Source organism: Mustela putorius, unplaced genomic scaffold (genome assembly GCF_011764305.1).
Source record: "Mustela putorius furo isolate JIRA1106 unplaced genomic scaffold, ASM1176430v1.1 tig00003909_pilon_pilon_pilon, whole genome shotgun sequence".
NCBI lineage: Eukaryota > Metazoa > Chordata > Mammalia > Carnivora > Mustelidae > Mustela > Mustela putorius.
This window is the reverse complement of record NW_025422057.1, coordinates 40,779,649-40,794,971: the sequence shown is the minus strand read 5'-3', so window position 1 is coordinate 40,794,971 and position 15,323 is coordinate 40,779,649. Positions and strand designations below refer to the sequence as shown.

At 36.9% G+C, this 15,323-nt stretch overlaps 1 protein-coding gene across 10 annotated transcripts in view; it reads left to right on the top strand.

Annotated features, from left to right (window-relative positions):
- Positions 1–15,323, top strand: part of MAPK8 (mitogen-activated protein kinase 8) — a 107,128-nt gene that overhangs the window by 73,872 nt on the left and 17,933 nt on the right. For all 10 annotated transcript variants that reach the window (XR_006603267.1, XR_006603266.1, XM_045068974.1 and 7 more), the window contains 2 exons: positions 5,351–5,409; positions 5,499–5,637. Coding sequence is in view for 8 of the 10 variants with exons in the window: in XM_045068974.1 (XP_044924909.1) it covers positions 5,351–5,409; positions 5,499–5,637 (198 nt within the window). In the remaining 2 variants the exon portion in view is untranslated. The remainder of the gene's footprint in view (positions 1–5,350; positions 5,410–5,498; positions 5,638–15,323) is intronic.

The window sequence follows — 15,323 nt, the reverse complement described above, 5'->3', positions numbered from 1 at the left end:
GTAGTATTTGTCCAAAGGAGTTTGTAAAATAAAATAAGCTCAGTACTTTCTGATTGCAGATAACACAGTTTACAACATTTTGAAAGCTAACTGTGCAAGCCTGTATGTGCTGGAGTTACTAGATTAGTCACTGAAGGGGAAAATTCATGGAAGTTAAGGATGAGGCTTCTTATTTGGGATAACATATAGTGTTATTATGAAGACAAATACATAATGAAATATCATATATTATAAGGCAGTGGAAGTTGGTCAAATTGTGGTAGATGAAAAATAAGTGCTAAGATTTCAGGAGAGAGAAGATTGCATGAGCTTTCATGAAATGGGAAAGCTTTGAGAAAACATGGCTTTAGACTAATTCTTAAAATGGGGTAAAAATTGGCTTGTTGAAGGAAAATGGCCTCCCAGAGAGAAAGAACAGCATTTAAAAAGAGGTATAGATTAAAGTCATTGATAGGGAACAAGTCGTGTTAGCCATTCTTGTTCTAGATGGGAGCCAGCCATGTTGCTTGTCAGGGTTTTTCTGGTGGCCTCCTGCCCTCAGATAGAGCTAGCTGCTCATGCCCCCTTGTAGTCTGTTTCATGGTGATGATGGTGGTGATATTGCTTAGTTTTGCATTGGGTACATGGCCAATGACTTCTATTTCTTGAGCTTCGGTGACTGCAAAAAAAAACTTGGTTCCATCAACTAGATGGAGGGCACGGAAAGCATGTTTCACATAGTTAACCCTTTGATGGGGGATGTCAGGGTCCACACAAGCAGTACCCTTGACACCTAGAAGAGTACTGATACAGAGTAGATGTTTAAAACATATTTGTTCAGAGAATGAATATAAAACTAAATATAGTTGACCCATGAACAATGTGGGAGTTAGGAATGTCAACCCCCTGTGCAGTTGAAATCTGCATATAACTTTGACAACCCCAAACTTAACAACTGATAGCTTACTCTTGACTGGAAGCCTTACTGATAACATAAGTAGTTGATTAACACATATTTTGTATATTATATGTGTTCTTAAAGTAAGCTAGATGAAAAATGTTAACTAAAATCATAAGGAAAATTCTTGCACAGTACTGTACTATATTTACCCAAAAAAGTCCATGTATAAGTGAACCTACACAGTTTGAACCCATGTTGTTCAAGGGTCAGCAATACAGAGAAACCAGAAATAATAATGGAATTTTTATACTCCTAATGGATAGACGTTTTTGTAATGTTTTGCCTTTTCAACAGTTTCATGTTCCACACAGATAATCTCTTTGCTGGTCTAAACATCTCTGTTTTTTCCCACTTCTTTTTTTTTAATTGTGGTAAAATAATATAAATATGATATATATATATAATGTATTATATATATAACAAAATTCACTATTCTTAGCCATGTTAAGCATATACTTCAGTGGTACTAGATACATCCAAATCGTTGTGCATTTCCTACTGTTTTCATAGATATTTTTGAGTTTGTCTTTCAACTTGGTCACATATCTCCAAACATACTTTGGTATGCCACCTAGCACACAGTATTTCCATGTCTGATTGAATTCTCCAAGATAACTAAGGCATGTTATCTCCTCTTAACCATGGACATTATAATCCTGTTTAGAAATCAGGTCACCATTTGATTCACATTGTCTTAGCAAGTTATTCTTTGTCACAGGCCTGCTAATACATCACATCTTTACTGTCTTTTACTAAGATTTTATTTTTAAATAAGCTCCACACCTGACTTGGGGCTTGAACTTATAACTTCAAAATCAGGAGTCACATGCTGTACTGACTGAGCAAGCGAGGTGCCCCCCATCTTTTACTTTTTGTCTTTTGGTTTTGGAAGTTAAGTATAGTACTTCCTATCCCTCCCTAGAATTTCACATGTGAAATCTGATTTCTTTTCCCAGACTGTTGGGGATTGCTTTTTCCTTTGTTCTGACTTTTCACTTGCTAGTTTCACATCCCAGTTTTGCTCAGGATGCCTTCATAATTGCTGGATTAGTTCATTAGTGACCCTTGGGTATACCACAAAAATGACATGTGTAACTATAAAAATTACCCATCACTCCCGAATTCTGCATCTTATTCACATGGATATTATGATGCCTTTTTGAGGTCTTCATATACTTATCTGGTCATGTTTCTGATCTACTGCTGCTATTCTTTGTTGTCATTGTCGTTTTATTCACAGAAGGAAGTACAGTTTGTCAGTGAATTTTTACCTGCTCCTAATAAGTGTTAATTCTCTCAAAGTACTTATATATCAACCACTTAATCAGTCCTTGACTTTTGTTTGACTGTCCAGTCGTTGATTGATATAATTTCCATTACTTTCCTTTTTGAAAAGTAAGACAGGTGTCTTAATTTTTTATTTTATAATTGCTTTATTGAGATGCAATTCACATACTGTACAATTTATTCATTTAATATGTACAATTCAATGGTTTTTAGTATATTCACTGGTATATGTGACTTTCCATATTTCTGGAACATTTTCGTCACCTCTGAAAAACTCCATATTGTTTAGCTCTTATTTTCCTATCTCCCACCCCTCTTAGCTCTAAGCAACCACTAATCTCTTGTCTTTATATGCTCTTCATCTTTAACACTTCTCTTCTACTATAGGATTTCTCAGATATGAAGAGTTTTACTATTTCTCTGAGTCTCTAGATGTGCATTCCTCTATCTAGGAGTCTGGAATTAATTCATTTAGAGTAGCTGGATGCATTTTTATTATCACTTTCCCTATCTTAAACAAATTTGTTTGACCTTTTCTGATCTGGAAATTATTTTTCTGAGTTTATTCACTGACCAAATATTTGAATACCTTCTATAAGCAAAGCTTCATGCTTAGATGAATGACATAGATTCTGTCCCATGAAGTTGGCCTAGAAAAACTTTCCTATCCCTAATTGTCAACAAATGTTTTAAAAATGTGTGTCAGGTATCTCCCTATGGTGCCAGGGCTGAAAAAGTGAATAATTCTTTCTAACAAAGATCCTGGTGTGATAAGGATGAGGCTTGAAAATGAGACTACACAATACTGTTAAATGCCATGATAACATATAAGATATTGTGGGGACTAAGTAAAGAAAATATTCAGCAACCTGTCAAGGACTAGAGGTTGTCAGACTACATAATCAATTTTGAAGGTAACTGGATTCAGTAGGTAAATTTGACAAGGACAGGGAGGAGTATGTTTAAGGCATTGAAAATTTTTAAAGGTAACATTGTTTAAACTTATTTAGGATGGCTAAAGTATCAAGTTTAATAGAGAGTTTAACAGGAGATGAACTGGATTGATGTTCTGTCCTGGAAGGAAGACTTTGAATGTATTGCAAGGGAGTTTTGGATTTTTTTTTTTTTCTGGTATTAAGTTTTTGAAGAGGTCAGTAATATGATCTGGTTTGTTTTTTGTTTTTGTTTTGTTACCATATTGTAAGCAATACAATGGAAACCATTGTTTAAGGTTTCCTTAATGTTTAAGGAACCTTAATGTTAGAAGTAATTATAGTATGAACAATCTAGATGAGATGTTAAAATCCTCTATCTATATGGGAAGAAGAGGTTAAAGTTCAGCTGACAGGAGAATGGGATAGTATTCTTTTCAATATTTATTATGGTGCAAATATTAAAAAAGTAAAAAATCACTGTGAGCCTTCTCTTTTACTAAACCTTCTCTTATAAAAGAGGAGGCACTCTGGAAAAGTAAAGGGTTTGGATAGGAATGATAATGTGTTCAATTTTATGTTTTTGAGATTTTCATGTGAAGTGGCAATATATAGGCAATATATATTTGAGACTTACAAACTAAGCAAGGACTTTTTTTTTAAGATTTTATTTATTTATTTGACAGACAGAGATCAGAAGTAGGCAGAGAGGCAGGAAAGAGAAAGAGAGAGGAAGCAGGCTCCCCACCAAGCAGAGAGCCGTATGCAGGGCTCGATCCCAGGACCCTGAGACCATGACCTGAGCCGAAAGCAGAGGCTTTAACCCACTGAGCCACCCAGGCGCCCCAGGACTTTTTTTTTTTTAAGTTTTTTTTTAATTATTATTTATTTATTTGACAGAGAGAAATCACAAGTAGATGGAGAGGCAGGCAGAGAGAGAGAGGGAAGCAGGCTTCCTGCTGAGCAGAGAGCCCGATGCGGGACTCAATCCCAGGACCCTGAGATCATGACCTGAGCCGAAGGCAGCGGCTTAACCCACTGAGCCACCCAGGCGCCCCCCCCCCTTTTTTTTTAATAAAGATTTTGATTTCTCTACCTGACAGAGATCACAAGTAGGCAGAGAAGCAGGCAGAGAGGGAGGAAGGGAAGCAGGCTCCCTGCCAAGCAGGGAGCCCTATGCGGGGCTCGGTCCCAGGACCCCGGGATCATGACCCGAGCCAAAGGCAGAGGCCTAACTCACTGAGCCACCCAGGTGCCCCTAAGCAAGAACTTTTAATGTATATTTGGAAATTATCCACATAGAGATGTTTAGGCAAAAACAAACAAACAACAAAAAAAAAACCAACAGCAACATATATTGCCTATGTAATATAGGTAATACAGTACAGGTAGAGGAAAGAAAAGGATTAGGAAGACAGAATGGTGGGAAAGAGGGCATGTCTCTGGATGAACCAGTGAATAGTTTGGGAATGAAGAAAACTGGGAATGTTCAGTACTATGAAAAACTGAGGGTGTTACAGGGAGGGTTGAGATTATATACAGGTATTAAATTAGATAAGAGCTGGTAGAAGATATTTAAAAATTTGCTTACAAATTTTATAGAGAATTGTATAATATAGATCCTTGATAATTGAGTATTCATAAATGGAATGGGTATGTGGAGCTCTTCTGTTGATAGTTTTGTGTGTGTGTTTTTTTAAGAGCATTTTTAGGTTCACGGCAAAATGAGAGGAAGGTGCAGAGATCTCCCATACACCCCCTACCCCCACACATGCATAGCCTCCCTCATTTTCTGTACCCCCCCACCAGACTGGTACTTTCATTATAATCACTCGATGCATCCTTATTATTCAGAGTCAGTAGTTTACATTAGGGTTCACTCTTGATGTTATACATTCTTTGGGTGTGGACCTATGTGTAATGACATAATGTCTACTATTATAGTACCATACAGAGTATTTTCACCTCCCTAAAGATCCTGTGTGCTTTGGTTCCCTCCCTGCCCCCAATCCCTGGACATAAAGTCTTAATATGTAAAATAAGAGAGAGTACATGGGCTTAGAACATAAGGTTTCAAAATTTTTATACTGACGATGGGTTTTTTTTAACCCATGTATTTGCTGTTCCTAAATGAAAGTATTATTAGTAGTAGTGCTGTCTAATTTTTTTGTCTCTTTGCTTTTTACCACAGATAATTGGCCTTTTGAATGTTTTCACACCACAGAAATCCCTAGAAGAATTTCAAGATGTGTAAGTGTGATAATTAAAATTTTATGTTTATACATTATTCTTAGACTGTTGCTGTACACTTTAGCTGTCATCTTTTTTCACCCATGAAGTTACATAGTCATGGAGCTCATGGATGCAAATCTTTGCCAAGTGATTCAGATGGAACTAGATCATGAGAGAATGTCCTACCTTCTCTATCAGATGCTGTGTGGAATCAAGCACCTTCACTCTGCTGGAATTATTCATCGGGTTAGTAGAAAAAACTATAATCATATTCTTTTTTTAAACTATTGAGGTGAAATTCACCAACGTAAAATTAACCATCTTAAAGGGTTCAATTCATTGACATTTACTATATCCATGACATTGTTCATCTATCACCGATAGAAAATTTCAAAATATTTTCATTGCCCCCAGAATCCTCATACCCATTAAGCAGTCAGTCCCCATCTCTCTCTCCCTAGCCCTTGGCCTCATCCCAGTTGGCTTTCTGTGTCTGTGGATTTATCTCTTCTGGATATTTCATATAAATGGAATCATATGTAACCTTTTGTGTTTAGTTTCTTTAATTTAGCATAATGTTGCCAGTCTCATTCATATTGTAGCATGTATCAATAGTTCATTCCTTTTTATGACTGAATGATATAATAATATATATATGTACTGCATTTTGTTTATCCATTCATCCACTGATAGACATTTGCATTATTTCTACCTTTTAGCTTTTGTGGATAGTGCTGCTGTAACATTCATATACAAGTATTTGTCTGAGTTCCTGTTTTCAATTCTTTTGAGTATCTTCCCAGGATTGGGGCCCATGGTATATATATATTTAACTTTTAGAACAACTACCAAACTGTACTCAACAGTGGCTATACCGTTTTGCATTCCCCATAGCAATGTGTGAAGGTTCTGATTTCTCCAGATCTTTGCCAGTACTTGCTGGCTTTTATTCTAACCATCCTAGTGAGTACAAAGTGGTATCTCCTTGTGATTTGCATTTCCCTAATGACTAAAGATGTTGAATGCTTTCATATACTCGTTGGTCATTTGTATATCTTTTTGGGAGAAGTGTCTGTTCAAGACCTTTGGCCATTTTTTAAAATTGGGTTGTTTTGTCTTTTCATTGCTGTGTTATAGAAATTCTTTATATATTATATATGTAAGTTCTTTATATATTATATATATACATATATATAAGTTGAATTATAGAAACTCTTTATATATTGTATAAGTATAATATATATAAGATACTAGACCCTGATCAGATACATGATTTGTAAATATTTTCTCTCATTTTGTATATTGTCTTTTCACTTTCTTGATATCCTTTGTTGCACAAAAGTTTTTAGTTTTCATGAAATTCAAGTATCAGAATTATGTGGGACTGCTGTAAGGACACAGACATAGACTGGTGGAATAGAGAACTTATAAGAGTCCAGAAATAAAATCACCTACCTATGTAATTTTCAACAAGGGTGTCAAAGACCATTCAGTTGGGAAAAAATAAGTATCTTTAATAAGTGGGGTAGGACAATTGGATTTTCACAAACAAAGGAATGAATTTGGATCCTTCCTTCACACCATACACAAAAATTAACTTAGAATGGGTCAATGACCTAAACATAAAAGCTAAAGCTATAAAACTCTTAAAAAAAAATATAAGGGTAAACCTTAATGACTTGACAATAAATTCTTACAAATGGTACCAAAAGCACGATCAATGAAAGAAAAAAACAGATAAAGTGATACTGTAGCCATCTAGTAAGTTTTGAAAAATGGGAAAGTGTGAACCCTCCAACTTTATTCTTCTTTTTAAACATTGTTTTGACTATTCAGGGCTCCTTGTGACTCATGTGGATTTGAAAATATCAGCTTTTCCATTTCTGCAGAAAGGCCACTGGAATTTAATAAAGATTTCATTTATTGACTCTGTAGATTGCTTGGGTTGTTTTGTCTTTTTAACCTATATTTAGTATTCCAATTCACGGACACCCATGAATGTCTTTCTATTTACTTATATTGTATTAGTTTTCTTGAGCCACCATAACAAAATAACACAGACTTATTAGCAGCTTAAACACAGTTATGAAATTGTCCTCTGAGCTTGCTTTTTCTGTATTCCCTAAATTTTTGTGTATTGTGTTTTCATTTTCATTCATCTCAAAGTATTTTCTCGTTTTCCTTATGAATTGTTCTTTGTCCCTTTGGTTGTGAATTTTCCAGTATTCCTTATTTCTTGATTTCTAGCTTCATTCCATTGTGGTCAGAGAAGATACATTGTATAATTTCCATCTTTTAAAATTTGTTGAGACTTGTTCAGTCACCTAACATGTGGTCTGTTCTGGAGAATAATCCATGTGCACTTAGAAAATACATATTCTCCTATCTTTGGAGGGAGTATTTCTTAAAGGCTACCATTGGGATTGGGATTAGTCTCTTTAACTTATAACAATTTATTTTGAATTATTACCACCTTATTGTCACAAAAACTCTACTCCTGTATATAATCTGTTCTTCCCCCATTATGTTGTAGCTTATATATTTATACACTGTGTGCCCAATAAGATAAAAATGTAATTATTGTTTAATGCATTTGTCTTTTAAATCATATTGGAAGAAATTAGGAGTGAGAAGCCCTAAACATAGTAATACTGACCTTTGTGTATACCTATGTAATTACCTTTACTAGAATTTTTTATTTCTTCTTACAGCTTCAGTTTACTACTGAGTGTCCTTTTGAAGGAGATATAGAATTTTTGTTTGGCATTGTTTTTCTTTCAGCAGTTTAAATGTTTCTTTTCACTGCCTTTTGACCTGTATGATTTCTTTTGAGAAATCACTTGTTAATTTCATTGAGAATCTCTTACAAGTAACAAATTGCTTCTCCTGATTCTTTTTTTTTTTTTTTATAAAGATTTTTTATTTTATTTATTTGACAGAGAGAGATCACAAGTAGGCAGAGAGGCAGGCAGAGAGAGAGGAGGAAGCAGGCTCCCTGCCAAGCAGAGAGCCCGATGTGGGACTCGATCCCAGGACCTGAGATCATGACCTGAGCCGAAGGCAGCGGCTTAACCCACTGAGCCACCCAGGCGCCCGCTTCTCCTGATTCTTAAGATTTTCTTTTTGTGTTTAGTTTTCAGCAGTTTAAAATGTGTCTTAGTGCAGATCTCTTTTGCTTTTATCCTTAGAGTTCACTGAATAGCTTGAATGTGTAGGTTTATGTCTTTCATAAATTTGTAAGTTTTCGGTCATTTTTTCTGCTCCATTTTTTTTTTTCTTTTTTTGCCTCTTATTTGGGACTTCCATCATGCATTTTTTGCACACTTGATGGTATGCCATGTCATGTTTTCTTTAACTTTAATGTTTTGTCACAGGCATAATGGGTTATTCATTTGCCTCACAGTGTTTTTGAGAAATGCCCTCTGTCTAGCCCAATCTAGAGTCCCACAGTGAGAATGTAGGCTGCTTTCTTTAAGACCCTCCCACCCAACCAGGCCTCTTATTTGGGACTTCCATCATGCATTTTTTGCACACTTGATGGTATGCCATGTCATGTTTTCTTTAACTTTAATGTTTTGTCACAGGCATAATGGGTTATTCATTTGCCTCACAGTGTTTTTGAGAAATGCCCTCTGTCTAGCCCAATCTAGAGTCCCACAGTGAGAATGTAGGCTGCTTTCTTTAAGACCCTCCCACCCAACCAGGAAGATGGGTGGGACAGGGGCTAGTGAAAACACCACACATCTTTTCTCTTGTTTTTAATTTGCGTTTTTCTTGATTCTGCATTTACTTGGTTGTTGTGAACATTTGACTGTTTTCCAGATTTCTGAAAAAGTTTTTTCTGATCCATTTTGCTCTGCTTTTTGGTGTTTCTGTGGAGCGGTCTACTCTTCCATTTTCCATTTTCCTTTAATTATATTTTGGGAAAGTTGTGTTTCACTGATTTACGTGGAGTAGTATAAGCTTAGTTTTGCTCTGAAATGAAGTAGTATATAAAATATCCTGCTGTCATTACCAATTACATAAAATTGAGTATCAGAGTTGTATTTCTCATATATACAGAAATAGTTTATATTTTTGTAATCTGTTTTTTAACTGCTTTATTGACATGTAATTCACATACCATACAGTTCATAAAGTATGTAATTATATTCAAAGATTGTACAACCATCACCACAATATAATTTTAGAACATTTTCACCAACCTTAAAGAAATCATGTACTTATTAGCCTTCGGTTCCTGTTACTCCCTTCACCCCTGGCCGTACACAACGACTAACCTACTTTCTATCTCCATATATTTGCCTATTCTGGATATTTCATATAAATGGAATTATTTATATATAATGTGGTCTTTTGTGTCTGGCTTCTCTTCCCTAGCCTAGTGTTCTCAAGGTTCGTCCATCTATTTATCATGTATCAGTACTTCATTTCTTTTTATTGTGAAATAATAGTTTGCTTTATGGATGTATACCACATTTTGTATATCTATTCATCACCTGAGAGACATTTGGCTTGCTATCATGAGCAATGTTGGCAGGAACGTGTGTGTGCAGGTTTTTATGTGGACGTATATTTTTGTATTTTAGTTTTAGTTCTAGCTTATTCTTTGAAAAGAATAGCATCTAATTTGAGAGGAATTTCTTGAAAAATATTTAATTCAGTGGAATTATATCTTTGAGCTATCTTGTGTCAAATAACCTAACTCAAAATGAATACAGAGATTTGTGCTCAAGTTATCTATTTTATAACAATCATGTATGTGAGATATTTAGGTTTATTCTTAGTTATCATTCTAACTGAATTGGTATATAGCCTATGCAACTGCTATAATGTTATGTTTAATGCCATCTTTAGGCAACATAAGAGAAATATATATACTCTCTTTACATGGGGAAGTATATTATCTTCCTCATCCCATTATATATTGTATGAGGCAGATGAGTTTCTTTTGCCCTGTGGGCCAGGACAGTAATCTGCCTCCATGGAAGTTAATTTGATTTTAGTAAAGTAAAACCTTCCAAATAGAAAATTTTCAGATTAATGGGGTAGCAGGTGAGTAAAACAGAAATCACAGACTACATGATAGAAGAGGAAACAAAGGAAATAGAAAGAAACTTAAAACGGAAACATTAAATTACAGAAGACCAATATATAACATAATGGGTAAAGGGGATTAACCCCTTAATGAACAGAGTTCAAATTTGACACACAGTGCCAACAACAACTGTATGCTTCTGTAATGCAGACAATTGTAGCTAGCTTCCAAAGACTGAAAGCAAAGTTATTGGTAAAGATGTATGGGAAAATAAAACAAGAGAACAAGGATGAATCTGTTTAATCAACTGCACTGAATATGGTGGGGCCAGGGACAAAGCATTTTTCAGTGACTTTATGAGGAAAAAGGATGTAATCTACTATGTGGTAAGTAACTGTCAAGAACTTTATATATGCAGTGGAATTGTAATACACAAACCTTAAACTGTGGAAAAAAGAAGAATTATACAAACATGGTACAATTGGGATATTTTAACATATTCCCTTAGTGTGGATGGATAAAGTGGTAAAAATACAATAATACTGTAGAAAACTTACATAATAAATTTGAGCTAGTAAGATATACGAGGATCTGTTACCTATGAAGAGGAATGTGCCTTTATCTTAGGTGTCAGGATATCTGGGAAACAATCTCTAGGATGGAAAAGATATACATGTAAGAAGTTTGTTGGGGAGTCCCCTCAGCATCAACATCTTTGGTGTAAAGGAAGTAATACTGGACAAAGGGAAAAACTGAGTTGGATATACAGTCATTCCAAAGTCCTCAGCTGGTGACTCAGTCGGACTTTGAGGAGCAGCATGACCTTGGAAAAGATGGCTCTCTGTATCTGAAGACAATTCCAGGAGAGAGATTTGCTGAAAACTCAGCAACCAATACTGCTAGCAGCTGGAAGGGATCCTGAACCGGGGATCAGAACAGGCACCTCAGAACTCACTGTAGGACATCTCTGGTGTCACTTGTTCCTATTTCCTTCATACAATAAGTTCTGGAGACTGCTCCTCCAGGGTTTTATTTGATGTTTGTTCCTTAAGTAACTTACAAGAAGTTTAATGGGTCACACCCACTCCAATAGGTGGTCTTGAGGCCACAACTGATACTCATCTCTCTGGTCTACTACTAAGTCTAAATACCCTTCACCCCAGCCTAATATCTCTGTAGTCTAAGATGGTTTGCCTGGTAAAATATCCCTTAGGGTTTTAGTACAAGTCAGGACTGGGAATGGGGTTCCACACAGTAACTCAGAAACCCAGTCTCCACCATGTGCATAGTTCCTGGTCATTGTTTCAGGGGAGGAGAAAGCCAGGTGTACTGCCTCTTCTATGCTTTGGCCTGGAAGTGACACACATCACTTCTGCCCTGAACCTATTGGCAGAACATGAGGACCTGCCTAATTACAAGGGACAGAGAAATGTGAAAGGCAGACTTCAGAATAGTGGTGAGCATTAGTCTCTGTCACAGTCTACCCTTCTGGTCATCAAACATTTCTTTGCTCCCTTGATTCTACACCTAGTACACTCATCCCCTGGTTAGGGGAGATAACCCTAAGTCCTAGTCTGTCAAGGTATTTATTTCTGAAGTGATGGAGCATAATCTCTACTTCAGATCCAGTAAACAGTCCCATTTGGGAAATTGAAAAGTTTAGTCATTGGTCATTTGTAATTTGAAATTTTGTTGGGCAGAGGTCCCTGGGTGGTACAGTCAGGTAAGCATCTGACTCCTGGTTTTGGCTCAGGTCATGATCTCAGCATCATGGGATTAAGCCCTGTATTGGGATCCGTGCTTGACATAGACTCTCTGTCCCACCACACATGTGCTCTCTCTCAAATAAATAAATACATCTTTAAAATTATTTTTAAAAAGACATTCTGTTGGGAAGACACTGTGTCACTTCCTTTGGGGAAAGTGGAGGTGAGGGTTGGTTAGTCCCTAAATCTCATTTCTGCAAGGAATGCTTTGTCCACTGTTCTCTGTAGTACCTGGCTCTACTCTGTGAAGAGTCTTTCTTTTCTACTGTCCTTTTGAGTATATCTAAAGTGGTTATTGGAAAATGTGTTCTTCTTGGGGTCGCTCAGCTTTCTCAGCTTACTATCTGTACAAGATTGGGGGCCCAGGTGTCCTTTTAAGGCAGTCCTTTTCAGTCTCGACACTGTTGATGATTTGGATGAAGAGTTGTTTCTTTTGAGGAGCTGTCCTGTGTACTATAGAATGTTTAGCACATTCCTGGCCTCTATTCACTAGATGCCACCAGTACTTCCCAATTGTGACAACCAAAAATGTCTCCAGACCCTGTGAACTATCCCCTGGGGGCAGAATTGCCCTGAATTGAAAACCATTGTTTTCAGGCTAGAAAAGTCACAGCCTAATGGAGTTTTTTGATAGTACAGCTCTCTCAGAAACTTAGAAATCTTCTTTTTAATTACAGTTATTTTCATAGAGTATTTGTTAGTCCCTGGCTGTATGTCTTTGACTTAATGTCTGCCTTTAAGCTTTCAGGCTTTTCTGTTGGCAGGTCTGAGACATTTTCATCAACTAAAGAATGCAGTTCTTTTTCCCTCAAGGGTTTTCAGATTTATTATGTGCAAATAATGCATGAAAAACAAATCCAAAGTATTGGTGGCTTGACATAGCATTGCTTGCTCAGGGCTCTGCAGGTTGGTTGTGTGGCACTGCTCCAGATCATGGGGTCAGACAGGGTTTGTCCTTGTTCAGTTTTCAGCATCCAGGCTGAAGGAGTGGCTGGTTCCCTGAGGCACATTATTTTCTCATGGTGAAAGATAGCAGAGGAGAAACCAGGCTAAATCAAGTGTATTTAATCAAGTATATTTAATCAAATGAAGTGTATTTATATGCATTTCATACTTTGAATTTTGATTTTTTTTCCCTGGGTTAGCAGTATGTAGTACACTTATCTCTCTTGATGCTGGGCAGCAACAGTGAGCCACAGCTCCCAGTTAGCTACACCTATAAGTATTCTGTACCCATAGAGTCATTCGATTTTCACTTTCAGTACACTGCTCAATAAATTACATGAGATATTCCAATACTTTTTTATAAAATAGGGTTTGTGTCAGATGATTTTACCCAACAGTAGGCTAAGATAAGTGTTCAGAGCATGTTTAAGGTGGACTAGCCTAAGCTATGATGTTTGATAGGTTAGGTGTATTAAGTGCATTTTTAACTTACGATATTTTCAACTTATGAGGGTTTGTTGGGACATAACCCCATTATGAAGTCAAGGAATATCTATATTTTGAGTTTGGTAGGGAAGAGATTTACTGGACAATCTGCCCCCCCTTTTTAAGGGTTTAGTAGCATTTAATTTTTCTAGAATGGCAAGGTCCTAAAATTCAAGATTCTGATTCCGTTTCATCTGTTTTTAAACTGGCCAATTCTTTCAAATGCTGCCATTAGCCACCAACACACTACTAAAGTTTTGCTTTCTAATCTCTTCTAGAGCAGAGGTTAGCTACCTTTTTCTATAAAGTCTTGATAGTAAATATTTTGAGCTTTGCAGGTCATAGAGTCTCACAGCTATTCAACTCCTGCCATTGTAGCACAGAAGCAGCTGTATACAGTAGGTGGTTAAATGGGCAGAACTGTGTTATAAAATTTTCTTCACAAAAACAGGCCTTAACTTGCCAACCCTTGTTCTAGAGTTTCAGGTTAATTATGCAAGTGCTGTGCTTTCCAAGTTATTGCAAGGGGCAGTATCACGAAATGTATTGCTATTACATAATCTGAATCACCTGTCCAACCTCTGGTATTAGTTTCCCTGCTGCCTGCTGCTAAAGCTGCTAAGCTATGATCCTGTGTTTATAATAGTAACACCCCATTTCTGACACTAATTTCAGTGTTGGAATAGACAGGTATAAAGGAGAAACATTTCTAGGTGTCTCCTTTACTCTTACATTATTACTTCTAATACCAAATGTGTGGTAGTTTTTCCCACACAAGCAAGTCCAGGTTCTCTGGACACAAGCTGGGTGTCTTGTATTTTAACTCAATCCTGATATTACCTACCTGGAAATAGCATCAGATCCAACAGGTTGAGGGATCAGTCCTACAAGTGCTGGCTGTTCAGATGCCAATCTCAAACCCAGGTTGTTACCTGTGGTTCTGACCTACTGGCTGGAATTCAGAGGTTTGCAAAAACCCCCCTCCTCAGGCTCAATTAATTTACTAGAGTGGTTCACAGAAATCAGGAAAACATTTTACTTACTAGATTACCAGTTTGTTACAAAGGACATAACTCAAAAACAGCCACATGGAGAGAGGTATTGGGCAAGGTAAATGTGGGAAGGGGAACTGCTTCCATGCCCTCTCTGGGTGTACCAGTCTCCTAGCACTTTACATGTTCAGCAAACTACAAGTTCTCCTTACCAGTCCTTTTGTTTTTTTATGCAGACTTCATTACCTGGCACAATTGATTAAATCATTGGCCTTTGATGATGGAACTTAGGCTTTAGCCCTCTTCCCTCCTTGGAGTTGTGGGCTAAGAAATGCTAGAAGTTCCAACCCTTTAATTACTTTGTTGTCTTCCCCACCCCCACAACCAGCCCCCATCCTTTGGAACTTTACAAAAGACCTCATTATCATAAACTCCTGTATGGTCAAAAGGGACTTTTTTTTTTTTTAAAGAGCAGGAGTACAGGGATGAGAGAGGGAGTGATGCAGAGGAAGTGAGAGAGAATCTTTTGGAGCCAGACATGTGGGGCTTGGGGCTCCGTCTCACAACTCTAAGATCATCCATGACCTGAGCCAAAATCAAGTCCTGTGTTCAACTGACTGAGCCACCCAGGTGCCCGGAAAGGGACTTCTCATGAATAACAAAAGGCCCTCCTTTCATCTTTTTTGCTCTTACCTTTTAGATAAT